This window comes from Parus major, chromosome 1 (assembly GCF_001522545.3).
Source record: "Parus major isolate Abel chromosome 1, Parus_major1.1, whole genome shotgun sequence".
Classification (NCBI taxonomy): domain Eukaryota; kingdom Metazoa; phylum Chordata; class Aves; order Passeriformes; family Paridae; genus Parus; species Parus major.
In genome coordinates, this window is record NC_031768.1 from 67,679,758 (window position 1) to 67,696,230 (window position 16,473).

At 36.0% G+C, this 16,473-nt stretch overlaps 1 protein-coding gene across 1 annotated transcript in view; it reads left to right on the forward strand.

Annotated features, from left to right (window-relative positions):
- Nucleotides 1-16,114, forward strand: part of UBL3 (ubiquitin like 3) — a 56,067-nt gene extending 39,953 nt beyond the window's left edge. Inside the window, exons 2-5 of the mRNA XM_015637330.3 lie at nucleotides 5,925-6,033; nucleotides 9,572-9,658; nucleotides 13,861-13,938; nucleotides 14,345-16,114. Coding sequence (XP_015492816.1) covers nucleotides 5,925-6,033; nucleotides 9,572-9,658; nucleotides 13,861-13,938; nucleotides 14,345-14,397 — 327 coding nt within the window. The 3' untranslated portion in view covers nucleotides 14,398-16,114. The remainder of the gene's footprint in view (nucleotides 1-5,924; nucleotides 6,034-9,571; nucleotides 9,659-13,860; nucleotides 13,939-14,344) is intronic.
- Nucleotides 16,115-16,473: the final 359 nt, after the last annotated feature.

Here is a 16,473-nt window from a genome sequence, read left to right on the forward strand (position 1 = left end):
CCCTCCAGGCATACCAAGCCCAGTCACCTTAATCTCTATTAATGTGCTTCAGAATTCCAAAGACAGTGTTCCCACCAAGGGCCAGCCTTTTTACGAGGAAAACCTTTGCTTGTTAATTTTAGCTGAGTCCTTGTCTGCAGATGTAGAAGAAAGTCATCAAAACCCTAAGGTTTTTTTGGCTAAAACATATGATGTGTGTGGGGCATCAGTGAGCGCAACATATTCAAGAATAATTTTAAATTGGGAATAAGAAGAAAGCACTTAGTGAAACAGCTCAGGTTCTACAACATCCTTCCAGGACATGTAAAAACTGAAATTCTTCATTATACTCAGGTGGATTCATTCCAGGAGTGACCTGGTGTACAGAACCTGCAGGTTCCTGCTGACTTGGCTTGTGTGATGCTGCTGTGATACTTAGACTGTTATTTGGGCTTGGTTCACCTCGTATGTAAATCTGGCGGAATTTAGTCACTAAAGTGGGACTGGAGGGGTTTATCTTTGGCCTAGAGCCATTAGGAAACATTAATGTATCTATAGAGAACCAACTTACTTCTTACAATAATGAACTTGAACAAGAAAGTGAATGTATTGGTGGTTGAGGAAAAACCTGATTTTTGTATGTATTTCAATCTTAAAACAGCTAAAGAAACCAGTTAGTTTAAACTTGGGGCTGCATATGATGTAGTGATATGACACTTTTCCTTCTCTGCATTTTAGTTTTAAATTGGGGAGCAATCTTAAGCTGCTACTGGAGCATAAAATTGATAACCTATTGGCTTGTTTAACTGAATAGATGAGAAGTCACTTAAACATTAAGAAGTGGGATTTCCAACCTACACAATGTTTATTGATGTTAAAGTGACTTTACATTTATTTACAATTAGCTGTGAAATTAGAAGCCCTGTGGGATTTTGTAGGTATGCCTTAAAGAATGAACAAACTATGCAGATGCCTAGAACAAAGAAAACACAACTTACTCTATGTCAGCATATATGTCACCCAAATTTCTCTTCCAAAAATTGTGGTCACTGTAATCTTTTCATGAATGTAATTTTATTTTTGGGTGGTTTTCTGTTTGGTGGTGGGATTTGTTGTTGTTTGCAGAATATAATCTACACTGAAAATTTTTATTGTGTATGCAACTGATGGGGTGGTTACTGGAGTTGTGATTATGAGATTGGGGTGGGAGGGAGATGGTGAGGTTTGCCTGCTCAAAATCACAAACAGAATGTGCTATTACATAACTGTGCAGAGGGGATGTAGTCTGCAAATTCTGTTTAATCCTTCTTCTGTTACTCTGGCTGCCCTTGACTGCTTTCAACAGTAATGTTACAGTTGGTACTACAATGCAGAAGTGTGAGGATATGATCTCTATCACTTTGTTGTAGCAAAGGGCTGGAACTGCCTTTGGTACCCTGAAAAAAAGAAAAACCATAATCAGGACAGTTGTTGTAACATCCCCATTTGAAGAGTAAATTGTCAGGGCTATGAGAATTGCAAAAGTTTTTTATGACCAAGACACTTGACAAGAATAGGTGGAGGGGCTTTAAACACACAAGGAATACAAATACAGCCTCCTTGGCAACTTTTATTATAGGAAATAGGAGACAGGATAGATTACTACAAATCCTTTCTTAACCTGAAAAACAAAAATTAGATGCTTTTGTGCCAAAATTCTTGTACCTAACCATGACTTTTTTCTGCACTTTGAGTAATTGTGTATGTGTATATGCTCTCACATTTTCTTCTTTTAGTTCTGAGGTTTCTGGAATTTTGCCAGAAATATTTTTTTCAGATCCCCTATAGTTTGTTTGCAAGATTAAGTAGTACAGCAGTTGCAAGTCGTTAAATTTACCAGTTTTCTTGGGGGAAATGAGATTGGACTCTAAATTTAGAGGTAAGTTTGGGGATTATTTGCTTCAAACCCTTTGGGGTAGCATGATATGCAACTCAAGAATAAGATTCCTTCAAGACGAGATTAAGAAACATAAATATATATGTGTGTGTGTATATATATATAGCAATAGAGAGAAACATTCAAACTAAATGTGTCAGTGGCATGCTGTACTATAAATAAGAAAATATTCAAACCTTTCATTAGAACAGCTATTTCTTTGCACTTGATGTAACATCTGCTTGACTGACTTAAAAATTCATTTTGGGCTTCTGCTGATATGTGATGATTTTTTTTTTTAATGAAAATATTTATTCTGCATTTTACACATACTTTGTAATATACCCTGTGAAATTATTACCTTATCTCAATATGCCTTCTATATTTCATAGTAAGACTATAAGAAATGCTCTTCAGCAACAAGAACCTTATCTATCTAAGGGAGTTAGGGAGAAAGAAGGATCTAACATTTTTCATTCTTTTTTTTTCCTTCCTCATGTTGCTTATATTGATTTTATGGTGTATATTAACTGCAAAGGTATGACTTAATCAAAATTTCCAGGAAGCCAAGCTAGTTTTGGTTATTTTGTAGTGATATTCATCTCCTTTCTGTATTCACTTTAGTGTGTCTGGTGATCTCAAAACTCAGTAGTGAGAATAAAAAGAAATGTCTCCCTAACGTTATGGTAGAAGAAGAACAACTTCACTTCTGTCTTAATGCAGTGCCATAATCATACTGAGCAGTGCTAATCTTTTGGGGTTTTTTTTAGTCATCTCCTTGTAGAATCCAAACTAGGTAGTTCTAGGAAGTGGATGATTTGGTTTTATGTCTAATGACTAGGAAAGTGCTATGGTCTTCAAAACAGGTAACCCCCACCACAGCTAAACTACACACAGATGAAGAAAAATAAACCCTCAGATCAATTATATAAATTCAGAGTTTGGGAGCTGCTTAGCCAGAGGGAGCAAGCTAAGGGAGGTGTCTTGTGAGCCAGTTCAAGTATAGGAAACAGATATTAGGAATTGGAGTGAGAGACAAAAGGGCTGCTGGGAAAGAAGCTAAGGGGTAGGCACTTGTGCTGAAAATTTGGGGTTGGTTTGTTAGCTCTTTTAAACAGGCAGCCCATTCCAGGCACAAGTAACAGTTTGTGATTTGGTCTGAACTTCTAATTTTTGGCTATATGTTGGTATTGTAAAGAGGTGCATTAATGCTTAAAAAATAATTAAAAATAATGAGGTGTAGAGAGAGTGGAATCAAATGCAGTATATCCCATTTCCAAAAGCTGGAGCATGGCAAACTGATGAAAAGAACTTACTTTCTACATGCACATTTTTATAGTGTCATCTGAATATGTACTTAGTAACTGATGTGGTGCTGTTTTGCAAACCATTGGTTAAACAGGAGAAATTACAAAGTTTTAGAGAAACTGTGTCTGTGAGCCTCATATAAAGGACTTAGCTGAGAGGGGGGAGGCAGCTCAGAGAGAGCTTGTTATTAAATTCATTATGAAACAACTGTCAGAGGAATTTTGATGTTTCCTGAGTCATTTAATGACAAAGGTAAGTGTAATGACATCTTGATGCTTGAATTCATTGGTGACATGAAATGTAAAAAGTGCTTGTAATGTAGAGAGGAAGAACTTTGGGGGATTTCTTAGGTCCAGTGCCCAGAAATTGGGGGAAATCTGAAACATCTTTGTTACATAGTATACTTCTTTACACCTAACTTCCTTTCTCTCTGAGGGATGGAGTAGTAGGAGTGGGATGAAATTTGGAGCCATGTGCTTTTAGGGTGATGCAGCCAAGATAAAAGTTTGGAGGCTGAATAATTGAAAGGATCAAAGTAGAAAAGGGTGCAAAGTAACCAAACAAACAGCGTGGTGCAGTTATGAAGAAGGTATATGTTCTCTTGGGATACAATCACAGAAGATGTTTCCAGCAGACAGAGGAAATTACTGGTGGTGTTATACAAGCATCTGGTGAGACATCATGTAGTACGCTTGTCGTTTGTTTGAGGAGAAAATAGAAGAAATTGTGCAGAGACAGGCTCCTAGGATGAAAGGAGGTCTCACTAGAGAAAACTTGAAGAGCACATCTAGGGTAGTCCAGCTAAAGAAACTGTATCTGTGAGTGTTGTCTATACATACACAGGTGGAGACAGTAAAGGGGGGGTGAAATACTGAAACTGAAAGACAGTATAAGCAAAACAACACCTGAGCATAGTCCAACTTTTTGAAGCTGTAGTTTCATCACAGTAGTCAGGTTTTTGGAGTAAACAGAAACAGTAGAACTTGATTTTCTCTTTCTGCTAAATATTGGTGAAATTTGAAAATGATTCCTAAATCATTATGGAAATTTCAAAGAAAACAAAACTTTGTGTATAGCCAGATATATTCTGAATTTTATGAAGAATTGTTTTTGACTAAACAGCATTAATTCTCTGTTTTTCTCTTTCAAGTGTTTTTATGATTTCCTGGTATGCAATGATGCTCCTGGAGTGGCTATGTTGCTTTCTCAGAGACATCTACCACTTGGCTGCTTTCCTGGGCTAATGGAAGAACTTGTATTTTCCAAAGGGTGTTAGTAGGAGGACAGGGAGGAGAACCTAGCCTTTTATGCTCACTCTTTTTATACTTGCTATGCTTTGAAACAGACACTGAATTGCTTTTAAGAGGGGTCAGTTCCTTCACTGACCTTGAAGTGTGCTGGATGATAGAGATTGTGATTTGGATACCTCCATTAGGTGCTTAAAGATAGGTAGGATGAATCCAAGCCAAAGCATTTAAGAGGCAATAGATGATCTGTCTGAGGAGCTTCTGAAATAAGTGGAAAGTAGGCAGCTGAGGCAGGGCTCTTATATTCAGTGGATATGATGCACAGAGATTTTTTCAAGAAGTCTGGAAAACTTGGACACTGCTGTAAATTTTTCACTTGATATTTGATGTAGAAAACAGTTTACCAAATTCCAACAAAGAAAGCTTTGTTGCAGCTTAACTAAAGAGAGAGCCACATCTTGAGTGTGACTTGGAAAGAAGTATCCAAGCAGTTAGTCTGCTAAAGTCTCATTGAAGCTTGATGAAATGTGGGCTTGTAGGTCAAAGTACAACAGCAGCTAGACTCCTGCTTGCCTTGGGCATTGCTAAGTGTTAGCTACCCAAATGTATTTTGTGACCTGCTAACAGTTGCTCGTGGAACCAAAAATTAATCTCTTTTGCATTGTAAATAATGTCATAGTGAACTCTTTATATGTGTTATTTTAATGCTATATGGAAAATGAATTCTATTCAGTAATTTGCAAATAGAAGAGAGGAAAATTATGGCTGAAGGTGTTGGTGGTTATATGGAGGAAATTAATGAAAGAAAAATTATGGTGTGATGTCATTACTGTGTTGCATGAGGACCTCACTTTGCTTGTGGTGAAAGACAGTAAGACAGTTACGGAAAAAAGTTTTCAATTCAGAAGACTTGCAGAGGGAGTCAGGAAGGCAGCTTTGTGGCAGCTGGGAGCAAGGAAGGATGTTCCTCCTGACTCCCTGGCATTTTGTAGGAGATGCACTGGCTGAGATCAGGAGGGAGCATTCTAGGGCTTTTTTTTAGGCTCACAGGCTATTCAGGTACAGATTTTGATATTTTAATTCTCTCTGTTTAAGTTAATTTTTCAGGTTTATATTTTTCCTCTTCATTCAGGAGCTATGTTGCTTATGTGTCATTACTAGAGTATGTTTCTACCTTATTGGAAGCTATTTTTTATTGGCACAGTTGCTTCAATCACTTACAGAACCTTCTGGTGTTTATAATCAAAAATACCAGCTGTTAATATAATCCTCCTAGATTATGGGTTTGTGAACAACATTTTATTGACCTCTTTGACCCTCTTTTTAACATATGTTGACATGTTAAACTGTTTTCTCAAATAATTTGGATCAGTCTTCCAAAACCAGTAACAGTTTTTAGTAACTGTAAAAAATAAATAATTTAACTCATCTCTGTAAACTTTCCTAATACTGATGTTTTGGGATTTTTTTACCAGATAAATTTGCGCCTCATCTTGGTAAGCGGGAAAACAAAAGAGTTCCTGTTTTCACCAAATGACTCTGCTGCAGATATTGCAAAACATGTGTATGACAACTGGCCAATGGGTGAGTAGCAGTGTGGCTTTGGCTTTTTAACTGGTGAGCAAGGAGCTTCCCTGTATCAGACTAAAGTGTCAGTAAACTGATCTCTTGCTCAGCATTCAATTTAATTACATCTATCACTATCTGGACAAAGGTTTATATAGAAATACAGGTGTTCTGCCTTCTTTCTCACAGTTCCTTCAGTTGGGCAGATTTGTAGATGTCAGGACTGTTTCCTACTTTGTTTCTAAAATTTGTTTCCCCAAACGGAAGTACCTCTTTCCCCCTATCTTTAGAAATTTTTCTTTATCGATCAGGTTAGCAGATCTAGTAAGTGTGAGGAAATGTTGGAGATATAAAACCTCTTACATGAGGACAGCTAAAATAAAGCATGGGAAGTCACAGGAATGCATTAGTGAAATTGAGTCTGAAGTACTTTTTCCTTACTGCCTTATCTTGGCAATACTGATCTGCAATACTGATATTTTTCCAGGAGAAAAACAAATATAAAAGCCCATTTTAAGAGACATTAGAAGAGTGGATGCTGTTTGTGTAAATATACTTGGTGTCATACAGGAATACTGGCTTCAGAAAATGGACTTGAGAACTTAAGATGTGTATTCACATATGTGAATAGTTCCCCAAAACAAAGTGCTTCTGTTCTCCCTGACTATGATTTCATGGGAAAATAGCCAAAACACAGACATAGCATTACATACGATGAAAGAAAACGCTTCTTTTGGTACAGGACTTCATTTGGGTTACTGTTTTGATGTTAAAAAGACTACTATTTAGGCAAACTAAAACATTGCACTATCTGTTTCTGTGGTGCCTTTGTCAAAGACATATGGTGGATGATAGTTTATGCCAAAAAGTTAATGATGATAATCGGTATTTTAGGCCTTAAACTGGTCTTTGAGGTCAGGAAAAAGTTCAGTTTGCTGTTTGATTTGCTGGGATGCAGTATTATGTATTTAGTAAAATATGTAATGAAGAAGAAGGAGTTTTAAGTCCTCTGAAGTATTAGATACAGATGTGAAATGCTTTAAAAAATAGGTTAACATAGCATCTGTGCTGTGCATATTTTAATCTGTGTGTATAACTTAACTGTTATAACCAAATGTTCTTTGTGTACATTTATCTCAATTGGTAGAGGCACAACTGGATTTTTTTTCTTTACTCAAGTTTATGCCTGTGAACATGTGAGGTCATGTTCACAGTCTTGTGAAGAGCTTTAAAGTTGCAGATTCTGAGTTTGGAGTTGGGAAGAAACATAGACTTTAAAATCTCTTCTTTAAAAAAAAGTAGAACCAGACATGGAAACCTCAGTTCAAATACCTGCTGTCCTGAGGGAGTGCTCTAACTTTTGATGAATATTTAATTGCCTTTGCAAAGAAGAATAGTCTCAATTTAAAAGAAAAAACCCAAAACAATCTCACTTCAGAATAGCATATAGATTTTCACAAACATCAGCCCATTTGCTGTTTTCAGACTGAGAGTGCTCCTCTTTGCCACAGGACTGAGAAATCTTGATGAGGACTGATGTTGCCTTGAAACAGATGTTACAATGTTTTTTACCGCTGTTTTGACTTGTCATTATCTTGTGGGGGGAAAAAAAAAGGAATTAAATAACCTGTCACATGCTGGCAGGATTAAGGCAAACCTCACCCCACCTCTTCTGGCAATTGTTGTTAATTAAGTTGTTAATTAAGGATTTCTAAACTTACAGTAGAAAATGCCAAATTTATTTTAATGCATATCATCTAGATAGGTTACCTCTTCATTTCTTACCCTCCCCATTTTCTTCTAAAATATTAACTTTTTTCTTGTACAGCAATTATCTGAACTTTTTTTTTTTAAAAAAAAGGTAGGTTCAGTGAGTACTTGGCTCATTTAGTCATCGGTGGAAATTAAAATTTGAATTCATGTCAGAAAGAAATGTTTCAGACTTCCAGCCAAGAAGCAGAAATTAAAAGGATGGGTAACTTGGCAGCTTAACAGTGAGAAAATACCTGTGCCAAAATCTAGTCTGTCTTCTTTTGGTTGTGGTTTTACATCATTATGGCACTGTCAACTGGCTGAATTTCTCCTCTTAACAGCCACAGTATAGTGGAGTTCAGACTGTATGGAGTAAAAAATAAGACAAAACAAAACTGTTATGGTAGCAGTGTGATAATTCAGGTCCTTGATGTAGTCTACTTCACAGCACAGCAGAACGGGCACGTGCTTGAACAGCAAGACAATTGAATCAGACCCTAAGTGGAAATACTTGAAATTCAAATAGCTTTGGTTGCCTAATTTGATCTAATCTTATAAACCAGGCACATGGGAGCACCTGGGAATGTTGTAGCTTCTGCTGTTGGTACCAGCCTTGCTTCTGCCACGGTCTGGGGCTGAGATGGCTCCTGCTGCCCAGTCTCTGCCTGCTTGCTTTTTGCACCAGATGCCTCTCCACACATTCTGCAGCTGTGGCTTTTGTTTTAAATGCGAAGCCCTTCTACCCTTTTCAGTTCTTCTCCTTTTGTGGTGCCAGTTGCTATTGCCTATATGTTAATTGTGTGTTCCCAGTGAACAGGTTGGTTTCTGTGGCTTGTCCTGATCCCTTGCTGAATATTCATTTTGTTGTATAAACCCTACAAAAACAGAGAGAACATTTGTGAACAACTGTTGCCAGATATCTGGTCATCTAAGAAACATCTAAGACACTCTATTCCCAGAGAGACCATTTAAATTCAACATTTCAAGGCTTTATGATACTTGTTCTGAAAGCAAAGTGCATATTTATTTGTTCTTCATATTGTGACAGGGAATGGAAAAAGAGTAGGAAAAGACCATCAAAGCTTATAATTTATTTATGATGGCTTAAGTATTATAGGAAGATGCATGCTTGCTTTTTTTTTAACCACTGTTTACCACATAAAAACATTCATGGATGGCTCCTTAAAATGTATTGGTGGGTGTCTGCTCTGAGAGAGCCTCTGTTCCGGCTCTGTGGTGGCGGTCAGGGGCTGCTCAGGTCACTGCCCCCTCCAGACATGGAACTGGTTGGATCTGGCCATCATCGAACAGCGCTGAGCAGCCTCCCGAGCTTTTTTTCAGTGCTGTGATCTCAGAGTCCTGTTTCAAGTGACCCATCACATGCGCGCTCGCTCTGTGTGTGGCAGCTTCCCGTTGCTGGAGAACAGCTCCAGTTAGTCAATTAGCTGGTGATGAGGAGTATGGCTTGGGAAACTTCAGAATGGCCTGCATATCAACAATCAGAAAGCAATTAGCATGGATGAAATATTTTCTTTAGGACTTGTGTATGTGCTAAATATATCCTGCAGTCTGTGACATCAGTAATATTTATACTTGCAGACATAAAATTACGTGTTTCAATGTGCAGTGTCAAATAATAAATTCAGCTATAGACTTCAGGAGTGCTGGCCTTGAATTATCTTCCCGTACCTTCAGCCTGTGTTCTCTCTTTAGTGTTCCTGATTTTCTTCTTGGGTAAAGGTGAGAGAAATGACAAAAGACGTTTTTATTACAATGTAACTGTGGAAATTCTCTCTTTCTTCAGATTGGGAAGAAGAACAAGTCAGCAGTCCAAATATCTTGCGGCTTATTTATCAAGGGAGGTTTCTTCATGGCAATGTGACATTAGGAGGTATGAAAATAATTTTCACTATACGTGTTACACTTAGGCAAAGGGGATATTTATTTACAGTTCAGTAAATACTACTTTACTGTTCAAGATCACAGGATGGCATGCTTTATACTGTTTTTCTTGTGCATAGAGTGACATTGTGCTTTATTGCATATTTTTCCATCTTGTTAACATGAGTTGTTAACTTTGTGAGGAACCACCTGCTAAGTAAAGTCTCCTCTCACACAAAGAAACTGTAGTGCTGCTTTTATTTGTTGTCTCTCTAAATGGAATATTTTGTTCCACCTCTCTTACCACATTTGCAGGACAAGCTATTTAATAAATATCTGAAGTATTTTAAAATGCTTGATAAACTTTATGATAATTAGTCAAACAATACTTTAAATCTTAGTGCAACGCAGGAAGACACCCTATGAATGAGAATGAGGGGAAGCATTCTTGCTGTCCAGTGCTCTCCCAGGGATACAATTGCATAGTTATGTGAAAACAACAGTAAATGGCTTCACTTCGTTTGCTAAGGAAATGCAATTCAACTGTGCCCCCTCGTGGCAAGTGTTTTCCCACAATTAGGCATTTTGGTGGGAACCCTTGATAGAGGTGTGACACACGTTTGTTAAGTCATCTCTCCTTTTGTAGGTAGCATTTGCCATTAGAAATATCAGTTGTATCAATGACTAAACAATATGAGACTTTCCATTCTGTGCGAGTTTAAAAACAAATTAATGTTCCTACTTTGAATGCTCAAATTATGCTTTGGTACCTGAACGCAGTACAGAAAGGAGAATGTAATGTAATACAAAATCACCACTGAATTGTTTTTGAAGAGGAATCTGAAAATAATATTTCTTTCTGAAGTTAAGAGGAATCTTAAAATAATATTTCTGGACTGCTTATGGTGATATTCCATGTAGAGACTGGGATGATGTAGCAATTGATTCACTTTTTACCGTTCCTGGTGTTGCCTAGTAATGTACTTATAGATTTACTCTCCACATATATAAATTTTTAATGCTTCTATATATACAAACAAGATCATTGTCAGCACAGCTGGAAGAACTCTGAAATTTTTATTCACTCTTTAATTTGTATTTTTACCAGGTGACAGTGAGTGCAGCTAGTAGCAGTTGGAGTAGAGTTGAAAGACAAATGTTAAGTCTTGGATCATCTCTGCAATTAAAGATGCTAGTCTTACCCTACATTTCCAGGCAAGGATAGCTAACTGGGATTTACTTTGCCATTCATCTGAGTGTTGCTCTTTACCACCAGCATTTTTTCCCTTTAGTGACATTTGTCTAAATTTGAAAAAATGTTGAATATTTGTTTAGTATATTTAATATTATATTTAATGAGTTAAGCTGAAAAATAGTAGCTGCATGCTGATGACTCTTGCATTAACTTAGGTCTGTGAATTTTAAACAGTTGGGTTCAGGGCATTTTAGTTCATTCTTAATCATTCATGCGTTGCGATTTAATCATCATGTTTTTACCCCAAGGATCTTACATGTATATAAGTGTTTTTAAAAAATATTTTTGTTGCTGTATTGTTTTAAGAAAAAGAATCCCTAAAACATTGGCTTAACTTCAGCACTAATGAAGTTATCAGGACTAAGATTACACAGCTGAAAGGGGAATAGGAATTCATGAAACAGCCTGAAAAGACTCTTACTTCAGTTTGTGTTGTTCATTAGAGGTAACCTCAAGTGAACTAGTTACCTTTAAAAGGGAGGTGGAGTGGGGGAGGTTTCTTGCTAAGTCCAATATTTATGTTATGTTTCTTATTCTATTATAATACACTTTCATTAAACTTTTCTAGCTGCAGTTCTCTTTGACTGAGTTATAGCACTTAGTATTATATTTGCTTTAGGTGATTAGGAAATATTGACTGGAATTTGGACCTCCTGAATCATCCAGAGAAACAAAAGTTTCCAAGGAAACAGTTTGTTGTTTTCTTTTTTAACTGGAGTTCATTTTTTTTTTTTCACTTTTACCTTACATGCCTGTGTAGTGGGTTATGAATTTGAGACTCAAATTCATAAGCTCAAATCAATAAACCAAGAGGCCTCAAAAATGAGAAATTGATAAGAAAAAGTGCTTTTGAGTTAAAAATTTTATTTTAAAGAAATCATCCATTTTGATACCTCCTCTGAATGGCCTGTCACTGAAAGAACAGCAGAGCTAATGGCACTGGAAGCAGTGTAGAAGAGACACCTCTGTAAAGCTGCACCACTCTTGCCTGCAGTTCTTGAGCCACACTGTTTTGTTATGTCCTGCCTGTGCAGAGGGCTGGGGAGTTGGCTAGCCAGGCAGAGTCTGTTGTTCAGCTTCCAGCAGGAAATTTAATCCTTTAGCTAAATATTTGTTCTGCAGTTTGCATTTCAAATAATATTAATTAGGGAAGTAATACATAATCAACAGTTCTCCATTTCTTGGTAGATAATGGTAATCAGCAGCATTTGCTTCCTTATTTACTGGGGAAGGGAAGTCAACCCACCATGTGCCATCCACATTCTAAAAGGGAGTGAAAAGTAAGTTTTGATGATAGAAAATACTGAACAACAATAGAATTGAACAGTTAGGAAAGGAAATAAATACCATTTTAGTCAAAGTGAGAGAAAAGGGTGAGAGCACAAAGAGAAGAGCAAGAAAGGATTACTGAGTATAGGCTGCTCAGATGCTGTCATAGTGCTCCAAACAAGGAGCTGGAAATTTCTATCAAGAACTTGTGTAAACTATGCAAAGTACTAGTTGAAATCAGTTAATATAAATATTAACATTGTTCTACTTGATTACTGTAAATAATCTCCACAACTCACTAATCAAGTCTCCTGAATTGTGTTGATATTATGAAAGATGTTCCTCATGTTATTATTTTGCAATTCAAGGGTTTACCTTAAGAAGACAATCCTTTTTCATGGAGTTTGCAAAGAGCATATTAACAGTCAGCATTTTCAGTTGTATCATGGTATTAAGTATCCAAAATACATCATCTTTGTCAGAATTCAAGCTATCAATATCTTCTAGTTGCAGGCACAGGCAGTGCTTCAAGTAAACTAAGCAACTTTGGATTTGCCTTTCCATGGAGATGGCTTTTCCCAAAGTACAGTTGTATTAAAGAATCTCATGGAATTCTGCATCAGTTTGTGTGCTTACACCTGTGTTTGAACCTGTATTTTAATAATAATTTGCATTTTTGAAAATAAATACGTGGCAATGAACATGATTTAATAGTGGTGTTGTAGGGAGGCTTTTTATTAGTGAATCTTTAATCTATGCTGTAGTGATTAAAACAGACGCATTTGTCGCTTCAGTTGCCTTCAGGTTTATTGGCCATTCCTTATTCATTTATTCACTTAAAATGCCATTTCACTGTATGTGAAAATAAAAGTTATAATTTGAGTTTGATAGGACAAAGTCTACTCAAATCAGAATTATTTGTGTATTAAGGATTAAATTCTTGTTAAATTTATCGCTGACTTTTTTCCAGTTTAAGGTGGGAAGGACAGAACTTAGATCATCTTTGCCTTCTATTTTTTAGAAAAACAATCAAGGAAGATACTCCAAGTATACAGTGTACTTGTATACTTAAATTGGAATGTAAAAATTATCATTTTAGTTTCAGACACAAGCAGAATGAATTGTGGAAAGAACCATTTTTTAAAATTTTGTGTTACTAAAGCTCACAAAGGCAGCATTGTGAGAACTACTTTAAATCTGATTTTTTTCACATGCAGCTGATGTTACAGATTAATATTAAAAGGCAAGATGCAGACATTTTGTATTTCAAAAAATCTGTGTCATGGATCAAAATATGTTTTAGGAAAATCTGTTTTGCCGTAGAGGCTTAGTGTTTTGATATCTCAGGCATAACAATTTGATGGCTGCATTAGCAACTTTTTGGCATCATTATCATTAAAGAGTGCTTAATACCTGAGTCTTGGCATGAATGTCTACTTCACTTTTTTACACAAAGGAGGAGGGCTATGTTTCCTAACAGGAGTATGATGTCTTCAAGAATTCAGTGCTCTAAGTGACTACTGTCATGCCCTGTGTCCCTGATTCACCAAACTTCAACCTGTAAGCAGTTCAAACCTAGCGATATGAACTTACAGGTGCTAATCCAATTATAGTTAGTTTCAACTGGGTATTTTGGAGAAAAAAAGGCTGATATAATTGTTAATAACTCTCCCTTTCTCCTCTTGCAGCATTAAAACTTCCTTTTGGCAAAACAACAGTGATGCATTTGGTGGCTAGAGAGACACTGCCAGAACCAAACTCTCAAGGTAGGCTGGGCACTAGAGGAGTTTCTTACTCGAATAATGGCAAAGTGGTCAGGTCTCTTACAGGCTTTTTGAGTATTTCATAGTAGAGAAAAGTCAAGTCCTTGTACACTTTTGTGAAGAAGGTAATGGAATACTTTTGTACATGTTTGTAGAAAACTAAGAAATTAACTTTCTGGTTTAGCATTTTTATATAGTGCAGAAACATACTCAGACATTAAAAGCTCTTGTTTTTATTGTGAAAAACTATTCCTGACTTATTTTTCAGTTATGTATGTATAACAATAAATAATATTTTACGAGAAATAATTAAGAACAGACTTTTAATAAGCATACTCTCACACAGAAAAAAAAGCCTCATTGCTTTAGAAAAGGAATGTAAGTAAAATAAGTTCCCTCTTCTTTGCAGGTCAAAGGAACCGTGAAAAAACTGGAGAAAGCAATTGCTGTGTAATCCTGTAAACCCTGTTAGCTTTACCTGCTAAGTGTGATGTAATATAGTCTTTGTCTTTCATGCTGCTGGAATAGAAGAGGCCCTACCTTGCTTCAAACACCTGTAGGAAGAGCCTGTCTGTAAATCCATGGAACTGAAATAATACACGAACACTGTCTCATTAGTCTTTTTAAAAAAAAAAAAGTGAAAGATCTATGAACACTTTAATTATTTTTTTCAATTCCTCCTTTTTGTTTGTTGAATAATCTTACAGTACATCACTTTTTGAAAGAATCCAGTCGCCAGAAAGGTTTGTGTTCTTTTCCATAGCAGGAATCTTTTTGCTACCACAAAAATCTGCATTAACCGGATCTAACCAGTCAAGCTTTCTAGATGCAATTTGCACTAAATATGGTTGACAGTATATTTCTCATCAACAATATCTAACAATATTTGAGACATCTAGTAATAACCCACAATGTATAATGCAACACTGGAAAATAGTATATTAATAATTAAAACAAATCTCACTTATGGCCAAATCAAAGGAAAAACTGTTAAGTCAATTCTACCTAAGTCAACCTCGGTGGCCAAACTGGCACAGAATACTAACTAAACCAAGTCTAAGTATATATATTTTCACTACAACAAAGAAAAAATACTATGTGCCTGTAATTTAAAAGCACTCTGTAGAGGGCTGATGAAACTGATTTTTTTGTTACTGTGTGCACTCCAATCGTGTGTTAGTTGAGTGCTTATTCAGACAGCACAAACAAGTGCAGAGAGTGCATTTCCTAGCCTTAATATGGGAGGGGTAGTTTCCTGTAGTTCATAGGCTTTTATTATTGTGCATAAACGTTAGAAAACATCATTTACTGATCAATTTTATGTATTTGAATATTGGCAATTGGTGTTTTTCAGTCATTTTTCTCATCTGTACCTTAGACTCCAGTGTCATGCTTACTCATTAGAGATTTCAAAAAGAATTATTAAAATTTAAAAAGCAAAAAGAAAAACTTCTGCCATAGTACTAGTTTTTTTTTCCTTTACGTAATCTGCATTTGGTATTAGTGCTTGCAATGGTATTAAAATCAGAAAGCTGATTTTTGAAGGCATACATAATTGAAAAGGATGCCATTCTTTTATTTCATATCAATAATTTAAATGTTGATATGCGAAAGAAGTTTGCACAGCACTAAAGCATGAGCTAGTTTCATCTAAACCTGTAAAAAATAAAAATAAATAAAAATTAAAAAATATAAAAGATTTTATATTTTTTCACTGGGGAGGAATTCTTCCTGGGTGAAATTACAAATATGTGTAGAATATATTTAATAAAAATCTTATAAAATACATAACTATAGAAGTTAAATATAGATTGGCGTGTAGTATAATAGAACAATATTCCATATAAATAGCTTTAGCCTTTAAAAAACTGAGTCACAGGTTGACATTGTGTTCTCTACTTAAGTGTCCACAACTCTTACAGATGTTCTGTGTAATCGTTTTTCCGAATGATTGGCATCATTCAGATGTAAACAGGTTATTTTATTCATTGTTACTGCTTTGATGAAATGCTTTATATGCAGTAGATTTACAAAAATATTGTTCATACTGATCAGAATTAAATTTGTATAGAGCAGAGTTTTAAAACAAATTGTAAATAGCACTAAACATTTTCTTTCTGCAACCTGTACTGATAGACACTTCTGTAAACTAAATAAAAGAATATTGTAGTGCATTTCAGTGGTGTTTCAAGGGTTGTAATTGGGTCTGAACTGCTTTGAATAGCACTCCTTAATCTGGAAGTTAAGTAAGGACTCAATTTTATTTATTTTTTTAAAAAGGAGGGGCACAAAGCCTGCTGAAAAATGCTAAGGGGATTTATCACTTCAATATTTGTTTTCCTTTCACTTCATAAGTGGCCTGGAAGTCTTTTTTTTCTGTTGAAGAGGAATGTGAGTTTGAGCAGTTGTAAATGTGCAGCTCTGTCACACCCTTGAGTGCCTCACACACCCATACTGTGAGTTTTTGCAGTCTTCATTTCCTGATACATACCCCTTGAGGTGCTGAGAACTGAGGTGACACCATTATGTGCTCATTAC